The 18,281-nt window shown below is 46.8% G+C and overlaps 1 protein-coding gene across 5 annotated transcripts in view; it reads left to right on the forward strand.

Moving 5' to 3' along the window:
• EXOG (exo/endonuclease G) overlaps positions 1 to 18,281 on the forward strand; it is a 60,615-nt gene that overhangs the window by 25,407 nt on the left and 16,927 nt on the right. For all 5 annotated transcript variants that reach the window (XM_053260036.1, XM_053260034.1, XM_053260033.1 and 2 more), the window contains exons 3-5: positions 2,786 to 2,925; positions 4,816 to 4,892; positions 7,712 to 7,826. In XM_053260036.1, the coding sequence (XP_053116011.1) occupies positions 2,786 to 2,925; positions 4,816 to 4,892; positions 7,712 to 7,826 (332 nt within the window). The remainder of the gene's footprint in view (positions 1 to 2,785; positions 2,926 to 4,815; positions 4,893 to 7,711; positions 7,827 to 18,281) is intronic.

The following is an 18,281-nucleotide window of genomic DNA, read 5'->3' on the forward strand; positions in this document are numbered from 1 at the left end:
GAGGGATCTAAGGCAGGCTTCTTCAGAAGCAGTCTTATGATTGCCTCCTTAAGACAAGGAGGCATCCTGCCCTCCCTCAGAGAAGCATTTATAATCTCTGCCAGGCCCTCTACAACAGCCTCCCTGCCAGATAGTATAAGCCATGTCGGACAAGGATCAAGAGGGCAGGTGGTAGACTGCACCATTCCAAACAACTTGTCCACATACTTAGGAGTCACAACCTGAAAATGATCCAGGGGCATCACATAAGAGGAGCTGCTGGACACCTCGACATCAGACTCTGTAACAGTTGTGGAGTTTGAATCCAAGTCGGCCCAAATACTAGAGATTTTGTCCACAAAGGACTCATTTAAAAAGTTACAGTGAGTAATTGTTGGTTCAAAGTACTGATTCAAGGGGGAAGGGGTGCACATTAGCCCCTTCACAAACCTGAACAACTCTGCCGGATGTGAATTTGCAGAGGCGATACAGGAGGAAAAGAACTGCTTCTTTGCCACGTGTATCACCTGAGCATAGATCTTCAAATGCTCTCTATGTAATAATCTGTCGAATTAGAGTCAAGTCTAGTCATCTGCCTTGCTGCTTCAGCCCCCGTAGTTCTTCTGTATACCAAGGGGCCAGTTTCGAAGTGGGTCAGAGAGGACGCTTAGGAGCGATCGTGTCCACTGCCCTGGTAAGTTGATTATTCCAGTGCTCCATCAGAGTGTCAACAGGGTCACCAGCAAAGCCAACACTAAATCCCTCCAAGGCTTCTTGGAATCCTTTTGGATGCAGTAACCTTCTCGGGCGGACCATCCTAATGGGCCCCCCGCCCCTGCAGAGGAGGGATGTAGTTGTGAGCCCATCCTTAACCAGATGGTGGTATGTCCATGACAAAGGGGAAATCACAGGAGTTCCCACCCACGGAATACCACCCTGTTCGGAGTGAAAGACCAGATCAAGCATGTGACCAGCAATATGTGTCGGTCCCAAGACCAAATGGGATAGGACCATAGTCATCATGGCCACTATGAACTCCTGAGCCGCCCTGGACAAATTGGTCCCAAAGTGAACACTGAAGTCCCCCAGCACAAAGCCTGCAAGACTCCAGCGCCAAGCCCGAGACCGTCCGTCAGCTCGGGACTCCCTTGGGCAGCGGGGTGATCTGCAATATGGTCGGACACTTCGACAGGGATCCTGGCAAAGGAGATACTGTTCTTGTAGACCCAGCAACTCTACCTCCCTGCCCACTTCCCCTCCCTGCTCCTCAACAGAGTACCCTGGAGGAAGAAGCCGGGACCGGACTGGGCCACCAGCCTCCCCCAGCCAAGTCTCCGCCATACATACCAGATCGGCCTCTTCATCCAGAATCAAATCATGGATGATTTCAGGTTTATTCTAGACCGACTTGTCATTACAAAAGAGCAAGACAAGGCTCTTTGGGTGGTTAGCATTGCTTTCCAAGGTCAAAGAGCTGGCAGGACATTCAGAAGGGGAGACAGCAATTAAGTTTTCTGATTTCCCTTTCCTTGCAACAGCCTGCTGACCTGTCAACATTACTTCTTCTGTTTCTCACCGCCACTGGAATAGGTGACCCGAGGAACTGCTGTGTCACCCAGGAGCTGGTCCCAATCCTGCACACACTCCCCACAGATGTTACACAGAGCCAGCAGCCCCAAGGGGAGGCAGGAGCAGGCAGGTAATGGCAGGAGTCCACAGCAGCCACCTTGTCTCTCACCCCAGGCAGCACTGGATGGGAAGTGGATGGACTCTCCCTCTCCTATGATTTAAATCGCTTCACAGAAGGATTCAATTTTAATGATTTAAATCACAATTTAAATTACTACTCAGGAAGATTCTATTTAATCATATTTTCCTATAAAAGTACATTCTTGTTGTCTGATGTAACCTTAATATATATTTATTGATAGATGTAGGTTACATTTTTGGAAGGTAGGTACACACTTCTCCTAATGCTGTTTCATTCAGGCAACCAGGCCTTGCATTTCGTTGTTGCACTGTTGCCTTTTGCACACGTCTTTCTTACCCACAGGTACAGGAACTTCATTAAAATATTCTGAAGTCGGGTCTCTTTTACAGCCTGCTGCCATGATAGGTCTTTCCCTTCAACAGTGGAGGATCCACTCGCAAAAAGTTTCCTTAGGACTGCATGAATATGTTCTCTTCACTTTTGGTTTCACTCTCCATCCTGTGCATTTATATCCAAACTCCTCCTCCTTGCTCAGATCTGCTCCATCCCCCACAATCTTCTGTTCATTCATTTACCTTATTTGCCTTTTTACTTTTGAGCGGGGGAGCTAGGGCCTGACTGTGTGTGCTGCATGTACATCACCTGAGGAATAGGACTGATCAGATCTATTATCTTTTGTCCTCTTATCCTACTGTTAATATGTTCATAGAATATAATTAGAAGTTATGATTAATATTCATTATGATATCATTGACCTAGGCTCTTGATTATTATTATTTTTTTAAAAAATCAATTTAAATTTTTAAAAATCCATTATTTTTATTTTTTTAATCATCGATTTTATCAACCCTGAAATGGTGGTGGCAGCGAAAATTCTTTTGGGAGTAATTGCAGGGTGCAGAGACTTTAACAGCAAGGGTCTTCCACCCCGTGTGCTCAACAGTATGATCTCAAAGAACGTGATGTAGCCAGGTTGTTGAAGCTAAGCAAGTTTAAGTCAGGTCACTGCCTGGGAAATCTGTGTGTGCTGCTTTGAGTTCTGCCATCAAGGAAAGGCAGGATAGAAGTGTAACACTAATTTATCTTGTTCCTTAGGCAACGCGGAAAGGAAATATTGTAAATTTAGACCAGATCCAAGCATCCCTTCAGTGTTCAGTGCCATGAATGAAGACTACCTTGGGAATGGCTGGTCGCGAGGCCATATGGCCCCAGCAGGAGATAACAAGTATTCACCAGTAGGACTGCAAATTCTTACTCTTTGTTTCTTTGAAGGGGAGGGGAAGGGATATTTGTACCATGATTGTTTTCAACAGAGCTGGGATCTATTAATTCTTTGGAACTGTGCTCTAGGAATTATGGATCATGTTCATCATATTTATTATTTATTTATTATTAAAACTTTTATACCGCCCTTCCAAAAGGCTCAGGGTGGTTTACATTGGCTGTTGAAATGCTTGGTGATCCTGGGCAAATCTTCTGCTCCTGTACTTGGCTTATAGTAAGAGGAAAGTCAGAACAAGAGGAAAGTCAGTAAAGAACAAGAGGAAAGTCAGTAAAGCAGACTGAACTTCGAAACTGCCATCTCAAGATGCAGTACATTGAATGACAGGGCATTGCTGTTCCGTTTGCAAAGGTAGGGAAATCCCTATTTTATAGTTAATTGAATCAGGCTCACAGAAATAATCTACTAGCAAAGTGATCTTGAATTACAAAGTGGCACAGAGCCGGAGGTGGAGTGTGCATCCAAAGGAGGAAGTGGACTGAGTGGAAAAAGCAGTCATTCCATAGACATTTCACCCCTCTGCCCTGTTTTGTTTCCATTTGGTTCCCTCTTTCCATTTGAGAGGGAAAGCACTGTTTGGCAGGCATAGTGAATGAGGCTAGCATTTTGGCCCTTATGCTACATAGACAGGCAAAGACCACCAAGGCAGGGAGGGAGGAGTGATGGCAGACTGAAAAGCTTGGCATTTTGGTGCGTGAGGGATGGAGGCAAGGCAGAGAGGGTGGGAATTAAGGCAGACTGAAGCAGAAGGGGAAGGCAGGCTTTTCTTTGGTGGGCATTTTTTTGTCCAATGTTGCCCTTTCAGACTGGCAGCGATGATGCACACTCCTGAAAGATTAAAGTAAGGTAAAGTGTGCCGTCAAGTCAATTTCGATTCCTGGCTCCCGCAGAGACCTGTGGTTTTCGTTGGTAGAATACAGGAGGGGTTTACCATTGCCTTCTCCCACGCAGTGTGAGATGAGATGCAGCGCTCGGAGAGGAGTGCTGGTCTTGTGGTAGCAAGCATGACTTGTCCGCATAGCTAAGCAGGGTCTGCCCTGGTTGCATCTGAATGGGAGACTTGATGTGTGAGCACTGCAAGATATTCCCCTCGGGATGAAGCCGCTCTGGGAAGAGCAGAAGGTTTCAAGTTCCCTCCCTGGCTTCTCCAAGATAGGGCTGAGAGAGATTCCTGCCTGCAACCTTGGAGAAGCCGCTGCCAGTCTGTGCAGACAATACTGAGCTGGATAGACCAATGGTCTGACTCAGTATATAGCAGCTTCCTATGTTCCTATGATGCCTTCAGCATCTTCCTATATCGCTGCTGCCCAATATAGTACCAGTGGGGATTCGAACTGGCAACCTTCTGCTTGTTAGTCAAGCATTTCCCTGCTGCACCACTTAAGGTGACCCTGAAAGATTAGGGTTATCCTAAAAGTGGCATATTCACGTTCAAAAATACAAGCTGCTCAACCAACTCAATTGCTAACCTGGAACCTGCAGTGTTGCAATGACCGCCTGTCATCAAGCAAACTAATTTGTGGGACATGCTTGTTGGTGTGCAGGAGAGTCATTCCTGGGCACAAGCGCAAGAACAGGGCTCAATTCTGTGCCCAATAATTTAGGGGATTTCACAGAATTTGATTGGAAAACATCAGTTACGAGCAACAAAATACCGTTTGGGTCTTCACTTAAATCAGTGTAAAATGAATTCAAATGGATTTTGTAAATGAATGCTCATAGCTACTGTATGTTAATATTTGACGATTTCAGCCTACCTCTCCTGAGTTTTTAAGCAGACCTAGGCATCCATTCAAAATTAAGTTGCAATTCTGATTCAGCTGCAATTCTTTTTCTTCTATAGAAAGCCATGGCAGAAACATTTTATCTGTCCAATATTGTGCCTCAGAACTATGCAAATAATGCTGGATTCTGGAACAGGTATGTTGTTGCTAGGTTAATTAAGTACAGTGTAAAATAATGTTGGTTTTGTTTTAAACATTATTCAACCCCAATGTGGAGAGAATAAGTACAGGTGAAGCACCAAGACCAAAGGAGAAGGAATAAGCAAGGGAGAACATGAAACTAGTTCTCTTTCCTTTGGGGAAGTGGGGGAAACACACTATTGGTATTCTGATTATCTAGAAAATTCTTACAACCTCTTTATGCAGTGAGAGAATTATTACCAAGGGCAAATGGCAGGCACGTTAAGCCTGGTTACATACACTTTAATCCAGAGTTCAGATATTTCTTTACTAATACAGTATGTGTAGTCTTGCTTCTTAGAGGTCCTTCCTGGAGGTTCATGGTGTATAATAACTTCAAACATAAAGATACAATTAAATGGAATTAAAATTAAATTCATGAGACACACACTGTCATAGAATTAGCTTGCTTCAAGCAGGGAACACAGTATGATAACAGCTTCAGTTAATTTGATAGCTGCACATGTGAGTGAGTCTATGAACAGTTCCCTGCTTCCCAGTTGTTGTAAACAGATGATGTTCACCTGCACATAGTCAGCATGGCAGCCCCAGCAGACACAGAGCCAGGCGTCTAGAGCGCCCAGCGTGTGGGGAAATCCTCCACTGCCCTGTGCTTGTTCTGTGGTGCATTGTGGGGCGCAGGAGGCTGCAGCCTGCTTTCTTCCTGCTGCCTGGCCGCTCTCAGAGCTGCTGCATGCTGGTTGGGTGGGTGCACAGTGTTGGCAAGCCCGAGACGACTGGCAGGACAAGCTCCGCGCAACTGGTGTGTGGCACTGGCAAGCCCGAGAGTGGCTTTGGTGTGGGAGAAGGCAGGACGGATCCTGCCTTCCCCTCGAGCCCTCCCCCGCCCAGATAAGTCTAGGTTGTGTGCACGACCTTACTTTCTCCTTAAATCTAGAAGGTGCAAATGAGTGTTTGGCTTCTTCAGTGATGCGCGGCAGGATGTAAATAAGGAGTCTCCACTGGTAGCTCCTCCAAGATGCAATCCAGACAAGCTTGAAGCAGCCGATGAAGGTAGCAGATGTAGGGGGGAAAGTGTGATTTGGAATAAATTATTCAGTGATTGAAGTCACTCACATATGCAAAAACAGGTTTGGGACCAGTGTGTGCTCCCAATTTTTGCTTGCATGGGAGCAAACAAAGCCCCCACATCTCCTTGACAGCTGTGGCTGCTTTTAAAAAAACAACTAAAGACCTTTCTCCCTCAGTGGGGCAGTGTATTTTGTGGAGAAAAAGACGACTGTGGGGAGACATGATAGTGGTCTATAAAATCATGCATGGTATGGAGAAAATTGATAGGGAGAAATTCTCCCTCTCACATAACACTAGAACCCAGGGTGATCCAATGAAATTGATTGCCAGGAAATCTAGGACCAACAAATGGAAGTACTTTTTCACACAACGCATAATCCACTTGTGGAATTCTCTGCCACAAGATGTGTTGACAACCAACAACCTGGATGGCTTTAAGAGGGGTTTGGATAACTTCATGGAGGAGAGGTCTATCAATGGCTACTAGTTGTCTGTGGGCCACCTCCAGCCTTAGAGGCAGGATGCCTCTGAGTACCAGTTGCAGGGGAGTAACAGCAGGAGGGAGGGTATGTCCTCAACTCCTGCCTGTAGGCTTGCAGCGGCATCTGGTGGGCCACTGTGCAAAACAGGATGCTGGTCTAGATGGGCCTTGGGCCTGATCCAGCAGGGCTGTTCTTATGTTCTAACCAAGCCTCATTTCCCTCCATTTATAACCTAGTGTCTTTGCTCACCTTCAGTGGCAACAGTCTTTCATTTCATTTGCAAGAGTATTCTTACGCATGTTTAGCTTTGCTCCTCAGGTTTTTGGGAAGACACTAACTACGCCACAAAATATCACCCAATCGTTTTCCCCCCTCACAAAATTTCTTTCAAATTCTGTTTCAGTTTTCCATATCACAAGGCACAAAATACTCAATGGTTTTGCAAACTAAAATAAATAAATAAATAAATAAATAAGAGCCATCTGGCCTTTCACAAGGTGCAATATAGGATGCACTACTGATTAGTAATTTGCACTGAAGCAGTGGGGGACAGTTCAAAGGGGGGGATAACTTTAAGGGGGGAAAGGGTGTACACACCCACCCACCCACCCACCATATTTTCCGCACTGGCGCTCTCTGTAAAACCAGTCCAGCAGGTCAGCGGCGTACCTCCCTGCTGCCCTGTCCTCTCCTCGGATTGGAAGTAGCCCACACGCATGCGCACATAGGGCATGTGTGTGCACACTCGCTCACACACACATTGGGTACGTGCGCACATGCCAACATGTGGATGCACCCGGGCTACCTCCAGTCACTTCTGGTCCAGGAGAGGATGGGGTGGCAGGGAGGTACATTGCCTCTCTGCTGGACTGCTTTTACAGAGAGCGCTGATGGAGGAAATGCGGGGGGTGGGGGTAAGTGTACCCTCCCTCGCCCTTAGAGTTATCCACCGCCTTCGAACTGGCCAGACCGCTGGGTCTTCGAACCTGTTCGGAGGCCATCCTCCGAACAGGTTTGTGCACATCCCTACTCCACATTTCGCATAAAAACAAACTGCAAATTAATACTTACCAGTTTCTGGCATACAATCAGTCATTGTGCTTCATGTAATGTACATTCGAATACATGGGAAATACTGTCCTCTGTGCTCCACCCCACCATCAAATGCCCACTTGCTCTTCCTTTTTCCAGGCGTGGTTGATTGGGGCGGGCGTGTTCTTCAGCCCATCTGTTTTACCTAGTCTGTTTGGCATATTTACAGGATGGAAATGTATTGCCGGGAACTGACTGAAAGATTTGAAGATGTCTGGATTGTTTCAGGACCTCTGACATTACCTCAGATAGACAACGATGGGAAGAAGAGAGTTACCTACCAGGTAATCACTTGCCCTCTGTGAACCTAACCATATTATTTGGAATTCCTTTTAAAATTGTTTGTCGAAACTTCCTGCTACATGCAAGCCTTCTTAGAATTTGAACTGGATGTGGTCTTGGCTATTGCATGCATGCTTGAGGAAGGTGATAGCCACAGGCAACAAAATGGCTTACTTTGAGAAAATGAGGTTCCATTGCTATTGAGAAATGTCCCCCACCATTTTGCTCTATGATGCCATGGGCTGTTAAGTGCAAGCATGGAATTGCTTTCATGTAGACTGCCAACTGCCTGAGGCATCTATCTATCTATCTAATTAGTTCCTGTAGAGGGGATGTGGCAAGCTCCGCCCCCGCTGCAGCCGTGACCAGTGGTGGGCCCAGAGGGGCTGACACGTGCAAGGGCGGGAGGGAGGAGCACACGCCAGGAGGTGGTTGACAGCAGCTTATAGGCTGTCAAAAGTGAGCCTAGAAATAAGGCTGGGCCATGCATGCCTATTATATGGAACAGTCACTCCTGGCTACAGACAGAAATGAGGAACTTAGGTTTTTTACATAGTTGTGGGTACTGTGTGCAGAACGAATCGGAATTCTGCACCCAGAAGAGTGAAACTCTGCAAGAGCACAATTGATTCTATTTGTACTAGTCATGAAGGAGGTCAAAGAGGGGTGTAGAACATCAGAGTTCCATGCACTGGTAACCCCTGTGCATATGGAGACTTCATAAATCCCTATATCGTTTCATGCTGATCTTCACAATCATATGGGCTAGGAACCTAGGAAGCTGCCATATACTGAGTCAGACCATTGGTCTATCTAGCTCAGTATTGTCTTCACAGACTGGCAGCGGCTTCTCCAAGGTTGCAGGCAGGAATCTGTCTCAGCCCTATCTTGGAGAAGCCAGGGAGGGAACTTGAAACCTTCTGCTCTTCCCAGAGTGGCTCCATCCCCTGAGGGGAATATCTTGCAGTGCTCACACTTCTAGTCTCCTATTCATATGCAACCAGGATGGACCCTGCTTAGCTAAGGGGACAAGTCACGTTTGCTACCAGAAGACCATAGGCTAGAAACTTGCCTTTTAACATCAATTGAAACCTGAGATTCTCAGGATACTGACTGCTGCACTTAGCTTACATATAACCTGGTTTATAATTGCATCCTCCTCAAGAGTATTTCTTCTGCTCACTTGCAGTATTGTTAGCCAGTTGCTGTTCCTATTTAAAAGTAAATAATAATAATATAATATAATGCCTTTAGATGTTTGTGGTTTTGTCCTTATGGATGTATGATTATCTTTAAATTTCTTGAGATGAAGGGACCCCCTGAAAAGTATTGGACATGGTAATATTCCATTCTTGGGCATTTCCAAGGGCATTAACTCGAAACTCCATATATGCTGATGTTATTATCTATTGCCTGAATCTTGTTTATCCATCCCAAGGCACATGTCATCAATTTGTCTGCCTTGGTGAAGGCATTTGTTGCAAACATAGATTGATTACCACACTTGGTATTTGAGTGATACATTTGCAGAATATAAATATATGTCTGTAAATGTAAAATAGAACGCCAACAGGAAGAATCTGTTCTGTGTCACTGGAGAGGCAGAAGCAGGTTTTCCATCTTTGTCCACAGCAAATCAAAATGACAGTGTCTTGTTTTATACATTGCTGTTCTCCAGAGAATGTCAGTTTAGTGACTCTTGTTGCTAGCAGACTTTTTGCTTCTAAACGTATATTGTTGCAATCATTTTTCTTCCTCTGTTTCACTCAGATTGAGCCCACATTAAATGCATTATTTAGAACTTTGTCACCAACAGTTTCCACAATCTGATTTTGCTTGTATGTGCTTTATACTGTACTTCAGTGAAAATGTCTTGCTTGAGGGGTTTTTATTGTGGTGTATTGAAATGGACAACCAATTATATTTTTTAGCTAACTTGCTTAAACTAACTGGTCCAAACTACTAGCAGATGAATTAAAAACTAAAAAACTGTTTGGCAAAAGTAAGAATTCTTGTGCAAAGAGTATTGCACAAACATAAGGTACATTTTGTAGGAGTAAATACAATGCTGCTGAGGAGAGTGACTGGGAGCTTAGGTTTAAAGATGCTTCTGCCATAAAACACCATAATATAAAGCAAAGTGGTCTGAAAGCTGATCCACATGCTTTCTTGTGGCATGGGAAAGGTAGCTTGTGGTGATTTAATCAGTTTGACTTGGTGAATGTATTTTCTGAATGCACCCCACTGTTATGAAATGGCTTTTAATAGGATGAAACTTACTCTTTCAGACACTTACTGTAATGTGTTAAAACATCAGCTCCAGCCACACATGGGTGTGTTGAGAAAACAAATTTGCCACAAAAAAGTGGCCTTTTGGTCTGGATTGCTCCATTAATAACAAATTAGATGCCTTGTTCTCTGCTGCAGGGGTCCAAAGGCGTCTCATGTGTGGGTTATGCGACCCACGTGACTCCAAGGCAGGACTATGATAATTAGATTAGCTTTTAAGGCTGGGAAGAGCAAATCCTCCTCAGTTCTTTCTAGTCCTCCAACGCTCCAGGCAGCTTTCTGTCAGCACTCTGGCGTTTTCATTTTCTTTCTTTTCTTCTCAGTCTCCCTCCCTCCCAACCCTCTCTCTTTTGCTCCTGCCTCTGCCTTCTTTTCTGTGCTTCACTGCATGGAAAGGCCCCCCAGAGTACTCCATGTGCTGAGGGGGTTTCGGTTAGCTGGTCTGCCTGCTCCTTCTGGGATGCCCACAACACTGCCTCAGAGCCTGTGTTTGCCGGTGTGTTTCCCTTCTGGCCGGAGGCCTATAGAACACAAGGATGCCTCCAATCAACTGTTTGGCGGCATCCCTGAGTGGCAGTGACTTCAGACCAGCGTTTTAGAGGGTGGGGAAGCAGGCCGAGCAGCGCCTCCCCTTCCACTCTCCCCTGGCCCCTCTTGCCGGCCACCAACAGTGCCGGCATCCCCGCAACCCTTGCTCACCCATTACGGCCACCCTGGGTGCGTGGAAGGCCAGGCAGACTCCCTGCCACTGGCAATGCCTCAGCTCCTAAGGCCCCAAAGAAGGCCGCAACAAGCAAGTCCGAGGCGGCTGCTGAGAGCATATCGGGAGAAACCACACCTTCAAAACAACCAGCACCACCCTGCACGATGGTGACCAGGAGCTCGGCCTCGGCAGAGCCCGACAACTGGTGAGCTTGGCCCATGCTGGGCCTATCCAATTATCTGAAACCCCGACCATGGGTTCCTCGGGGTCATCTAGTCTGACCCAGAATGTCTCTGCAACTCAATCCTTAACGGATGTTCCTGGGGATATGCCACCTACCTGGGGGTTCTGGATTGAGAACTTATTGGCAAAGTCTATCAAGAGATATGATGCCCTAAAATCCAAAAAACAAAAGCGGACCAGGCGAGCTTCCCCTTCCTCCCCCTCTGAGACTCCAGCCCCTAAGAAAATGAAAAAAAAGAGGAAGCATGTTAAAAAGTCCAAAAAGGCCAGGTCCAGATCTAGACAGAGGGATCTCAGCATTCATTCCTCTGAGATCTCTGAACATGGGTCACTAAGCCCTAGGGGTTATACCTCATAGTGGTACGGGGGACTTAGCCACTGGACCCTCACAGGAGGCCCCTCAGCGGCCCCCTCCCAGCTCCATTCCACTTGTCCCTCTATATGGGGATCCCCACTCACCAACTGACACATTGGGTCAAGAGGAACTGGACCAACATAGTTCTGAGGGCAAATGGTCTGATGCCCAAGAACCAGACTCATCAGAGGCACCCCTTAGGCTTTTCCAGGCGGCGGATCTGGCACCATTTATGTGCAAAACTGTGCACGCCTTGGGACTTAATCCTCCCACCTCTCAGGAGGTCCAACCAGTGGGGAAAAGCGCACTGGTCTTCCCAGGTTCTAAGCACTCTAGCATAGCCCTTCCACTCCCTAAACAATTCATGGAAGTGGTCAAATCTGAATAGTCTCTAGCCACCTCCTTTAAGAGGGCTACCGCCGTGGCTAATAAGCTTAATTCCTTCCAGCAAGAGGGGATTAAAATATTCACTATGCCCCCTACAGATGCGCCAGTGGTCCAACTAATTTTGCGCTTGGTACTGACTAGAGATGGGGAATCGGTCCTTCAGGACCCCACAGACAAACGCACGCATGAGTCAACAACCTTGTCCACGAGGGCCTCAGCAACAGCCTCTATGGTGGCACGAGCCTCTCTAATCTGGTTGAACGATTTAAATCAAGATCCCCCCTCGGATCCAGTCAGGTTGTGCCAAACGCTATTGAAGCTACACAAGGTGCAAGTGTTTATTTTGGCCACTACCCTGGATGGGCTTCGTTTTGCATCCAGAGCTGCTACGGCCTCGGTGGTTGGCCATTGCAGTCTGTGGCTAAAATACTGGCAAGTAGATGCTGCATCCAAGACCAACTTGGCCTCCGTTCCGTACGATGGTAAAAGGCTATTCAGGAACGTGGCCCTAAATGAAATACTAGTAGAGTCCAAAGATAAAATGAAAGCCATGCCTTCTTCCTCTAAAAGACAGGACCGCTTTCAAGGAAGGCAGTCTTTCCAACCTTTTTGTTCCTTTCGGTCCCCCTTCGGGGGCAGAGACAGAGGATCGAGATCCCAGTGTCCCTACTGGGGTAGAGCTAGGGTGTCTAAACAGCAAGCGTGATGGGCCGGGAGAGGTGCCCCTAGGTGCTCGCCTCTCCTCTCTATGGCATGCTTGGGAGACCATCACATCAGACCTATGGGTGCCCTCCACCATAAAAGAGGGCTTCTCCATAGAGTTGATCAGCCAGCCGCCTCACAGATTTTTGCCCGCTCTCTCATACTGCCGCAAACAAAAGCACCGGGGCCTGCAGAAGGCGATTTGTCACCTTCTGGCAATAGGAGCTGTAGAACTGGTTCTGCAACACCAGCGAGGTACTGGAGTCTGCTCCGTAATATTCACCGTACCAAAAAAGGATGGTTCACTATGGGCAGTGCTGAACTTAAAACATATGAACCACTTAGTGCTCAAGCACACCTTCCGCATGGAATTGTTAAAATCCATCGCAGAGGCCCTACATCATCTGGATCTCCTCATGTCCATAGACCTCCAGGAGGCCTACTTACATATACCTATCCACTAAGGCATTTGCCACCTCCTCCATTTTCTGTATGCGGGGGTTCGCTATCAATATAAAGCGCTCCCTTTTGGCCTCTCCTCGGCTCCGCGCATCTTCACAAAGGTCCTGGTTCCTGTGATAGCACACCTCAGACTACAGGGCGTGCGGATTTAGGGGTATCTGGACGATCTCCTCATCCAGTCAAAGTCACATCAGACAGCCCAGAAAGACCTGCGGACCACCATCCACACGCTCAATTGTCACTGGTTCCTGATCAACGAAGCAAAGAGTCAGTTGCACCCGACACACCAGATCCTTCATCTTAGGGTGCTAATAGACCCTCAACAAGACAAGCTGTTCCTACCACAGGACCACACACAACACTGGAGTTAGAGGTACACAAGGTACTGGGCTCGAGTCTCTTGCCTCTCATAGACCTTTCCAGGCTTCTCGACCTAATGGTGGCAAGTCTACAGTCTGTAACTTGGGGGTGCTTCCATCTGAGACCCCTCCAGTAGTTCATAGGAAACATAGGAAACTGCCATATACTGAGTCAGACCATTGGTCTATCTAGCTCAGTATTGTCTTCAAAGACTGGCAGCGACTTCTCCAAGGTTGCAGGCAGGACTCTCTCTCAGCCCTATCTTGGAGAAGCCAGGGAGGGAACTTGAAACCTTCTGCTCTTCCCAGAGCGGCTTCATCCCCTGAGGGGAATATCTTACAGTGCTCACACATCAAGTCTCCCATTCAGATGCAAGAAGGGTAGACCCTGCTTAGCTATGGGGACAAGTCATGCTTGCTACCACAAGACCAGCCCTCCTCTCCTGCTACCGTTTCATGCGGACATCGCAGTGAGGTCCAACGGGTGTGTTTCCCTGCCACGAAGGGTTCTCCACTCTCTATGCTGGTGGATCACCGCTCCACACTTGTCGATGGGAAAGGAATTCCTGGATCCTCCTGCCCTTCTCTTACCAGCACCTACTGTCTGGAGACTGGGGTATGTTTCCGTGCCATATATATAGATTTTATACAGTTTAGTTGTTGCTGGTTTATTTTTGACTTGTTATTATACCTAGTTTCTACCAGGTTGTCCTACTTCATCGATGTACATTTAGCCTCTGGTACTAAAAGAACTGAGGAGGGTTCACTCCTCCCAGCCTTAAAAGCTAATCTAATTATCTTAGTCCTGCCTTGGAGTCACGTGGGTCGCATAACCCACACGTGAGACGCCCTTGGACCCTGCAGCAAGAAGGAGCCTTCATGGTGAGTAACCAATGCTCCGTTCTTCCTCTGGGATCAGTCTGAGCTGCCCTGATTTCCAGTGCCTGTCTTTTTTCGTTCTTTCTTCTGCTTCTCCTCCCATTCCCTCGGCAGTTTTAAGGTTGACTGAACAAGACCTGCAATCTCTCTGTGCACATACCTGGGATCCAGATTGGGAATGCAGTGGAGGTGAAATAGTTCACCCCTCCTGCAATTCCAGTCTGAATTGTGGTCTCACATGACTGCTATTTGCATTTTAAAATACAGATATGTGGGCCCCAATTGCGTGATGTCAACTTACTGCTGAGTAAACATGCTTAGGATGAACTGTGAGTGACATATAAAAAGAAAATGCCACAAGCTCTCTAGACAGCTTGTTCTGTTGATGAGCTGCTCTTACAGCTAAGAACGGTTTTCCCTACTGGAAGCCTAAATCTAAATGGTTTGTGAATTACCTGATTAAGTACATATATTAATATCAATCTGCCCTATTATTCAAGTAAAGCTATTCAGTTTTGTTTGTCTTTCTGTGATAATGATGTTGAATTAGTCCATTCACTATGTTCTGAAAATGTGAAATAGATGTGGAGGATGCATATTAGAAACTGCAATGTGAAATCAAAGGATTTTTCATTTTGAATGGACAGCTAAATGGCCATTCTGCATTTTAAAACATTGCAGTGCCTTGATAGATGTCTGGGGAGTGGGGTAGGGATGTGCACAGAACCATTTGGCACTCCATTCTGGGAGTGCCGAACTGGTCCCATGGACCCGTGTTCGATCTGGTTTGCGGGGGGGGGGGGTCCTTTAAGGGACAGGGGAGGCACTGCCTACCTGCCAGCGCCCCCCACTTCCCCCCCTCCGCACGCTCACTGGCCATTTCTTGGGCACCACTGACCAGGCCTCAGGGAGGCGTGCTGCAGCCCTGCGTGCCTGCTTTTTACAAGAGTGCCTGCGGGGGGGCGGGGAGAGTGGTGGGGCAGGGGCTGGTAGGCAGAACCTTCCCTGCCCCTTAAAGGAACACACACACCCTCCTAGGTGTGCATGGAACCGGTTCTGTACACATCCCTAGAGGGGGGCAAGGATTGGCAGTGTATATTGATATAAGAAAGACTCAACATTGTGATCTCCCTCTCAGCTTGGTGAAACCATTGTTTATAATAATGAATGTTCACCAGATCGTGCATAGAGGGGGTTTTATTGGAATTGAATATGACGCTGTAAAGAAGTGTCTCAGTTTTCCAGAAATCGCAGACATTTCCCTCTGCAGATATCCTGGACATTTGGAAACATTGGCTGGCATCCTGACTAATGGTGCACTAGCACAAGTCTGCTGTGCTAGCTACTTGTGATAAGTCTGGAGCTTGCCAACTTCTGCAATACTTGTGCAACCTGTAACACACCCCATAATTTTCAAGGATTTTTTTGTTCTTGCACTAATAAGAACATAAGAACAGCCCTGCTGGATCAGGCCCAAGGCCCATCTAGTCCAGCATCCTGTTTTGCACAGTGGCCCACCAGATGCTGCTGGAAGCCACAGACAGGAGTTGAGGGCATGCCCTCTCTCCTGCCATTACTCCCCTGCAACTAGTACTCAGAGGCATCCTGCCTTTGAGGCTGGAGGTGGCCCACAATCCTCCGACTAGTAGCCATTGATAGACCTCTCCTCCATGAAGTCATCCAAACCCCTCTTAAAGCCATCCAGGTTGTTGGCTGTCACCACATCCTGTGGCAGAGAGTTCCACAAGTGGATCACGCGTTGTGTGAAAAAGTACTTCTGTTTGTTGGTCCTAGGCCTCCTGGCAATCAATTTCATGGAGTGACCCCTGGTTCTAGTGTTGTGTGAGAGGGAAAAGAATTTCTCTCTCTCCACTTTTCTACACCATGCATGATTTTATAGACCTCTATCATGTCACCCCGCAGTCATCTTTTTTCTAAACTAAAAGCCCCAGGTTTTGTAGTCTTGCCTCATAAGAAAGGTGCTCTAGGCCCCTGATCATCTTGGTTGCCCTCTTCTGTACCTTTTCTAGTTCAACAATGTCCTTTTTTAGATGTGGTGACCAGAACTGTATGCAGTACTCCAAGTGTGGTCACACCATAGTTTTGTATAAGGGCATTATAATGTTAGCCATTTTATTTTCAATCCCCTTCCTAATGATCCCTAGCATGGAATTGGCCTTTTTCACAGCTGCCGCACATTGAGTCGACACTTTGAATGAGCTCTCCACCACAACCCCAAGATCCCTCTCCTGGTCCGTCACCGACAGCTCGGATCCCATCAGCATATACTTGAAGTTGGGGTTTTTCGTCCCAATGTGCATCACTTTACACTTGCTAACATTGAACCTCATTTGCCATTTTGTCGCCCACTCCCCCAGTTTTGAGAGATCCTTTTGGAGCTGCTCACAATCCGTTTTGGATTTCACTACCTGGAAGAGTTTGGTATCATCTGCAAATTTGGCCACCTCGCTGCTTACCCCTGCTTCTAGATCATTTATGAATAAATTAAAAAGCACTGGTCCCAGTACAGATGCCTGGGGGACCCCACTTCTTACTTCCCTCCATTGTGAAAACTCTCAATTTATACCTGCCCTCTGTTTCCTGTCTTTCAACCAGTTAGCAATCCACACATGTACATGTCCCCTTATCCCATGACCGCTAAGTTTCCTCAGGAGTCTTTGATGAGGAACTTTGTCAAAAGCTTTTTGGAAGTCCGGATATACTACGTCAACTGGATCGTCTTGATCCACACACTAATTGACACCCTCAAAGAAGTCCAAAAGGTTGGTGAGGCAAGATTTACCTTTGCGGAAACCATGCTGGCTCACTCTCAGCAGGGCCTGTTCTTCTCGGTGCTTTACAATTTTTTCCTTGAGGATGCTTTCCATCAATTTGCCTGGAACGGACGTTAGGCTAACCGGCCTGTAATTTCCCGGATCGCCCCTAGATCCCTTCTTGAAAATCGGTTTTACATTTGCAACTCTCCAGTGCTCTGGTACAGAGCCCGATTTCAGGAATAAGTTAAATATTTTAGCAAGGAGGTCGGCAATTTCACATGTGAGTTCTTTGAGGACTCTTGGATGGATGCCATCCAGCCCTGGTGATTTGTTAGCTTTCAGTTTTTCCAGACAGTTTAGAACATCATCCCTTGTCACTTCTATCTGACTCAGCTCTCTGGCCTCCATCCCTAAAAAGCCTGGTTCAGGAACAGGTATATGCTCAGTATCCTCTGCCGTGAAGACAGACGCAAAGAACTCATCCAGCTTCTCTGCAACCTCCAAATCCTCCTTAATAATCTCTTTCACTCCCTCATTGTCTAATGGTCCAACTGCCTCCCTGGCAGGTTTCCTGCTTCTGATGTATTTAAAGAAGTTTTTGTTATTCCCCTTGATACTTTTGGCGAAATGTTCCTCAAACTCTCTTTTTGCCTCCCTTATTGTCACCTTGCATTTCTTTTGCCAGAGTTTGCGTTCCTTTCTGTTCTCTTCGTTTGGACAGGCCTTCCACTTTCGGAAGGAAGTCTTTTTCCCTTTTATGGCTTCCGTGACGGTACCCGTTAGCCATGCTGGCATCCTCCTGGACTTAGTGGTACCTTTCCTCCTTTTGGGTATACAATCTAACTGGGCTTCTAGTATTGTGGTTTTGAGTAAACCATGCACTCTGGAGCGAAGTGACTCTCCTGATTTTTCCCTTTCAGCTTTCTTTTCACCATACTCCTCATTTTGGAGAAGTTCCTCTTCTGAATTCAAAATGTCCGTGTTAGACGTCCTTGGTGATTCTCTCCCCGCATGTATCCTTAATTTGATGGCACTGTGGTCACTGTTCCCTAAAGGGTTGATGACCCTGACATCATGCACCAGGTCCTGGGTGTCACTCAGAATTAGATCCAAGGTTGCCTACTCTCTGGTCGGTTCCAGAACCAACTGTTCTAGGGCACAGTCATTTAGCGTATCTAGAAATTTGACCTCTTTGTCCTGACTTGAATGTGAATTTACCCAGTCTATGTGTGGGTAATTGAGGTCACCCATAATTACAGCCCTGCCTCTCCTTGACGCCTCCCTGATTTCCTCCTGCAACT

This window comes from Hemicordylus capensis, chromosome 6 (assembly GCF_027244095.1).
Source record: "Hemicordylus capensis ecotype Gifberg chromosome 6, rHemCap1.1.pri, whole genome shotgun sequence".
NCBI lineage: Eukaryota > Metazoa > Chordata > Lepidosauria > Squamata > Cordylidae > Hemicordylus > Hemicordylus capensis.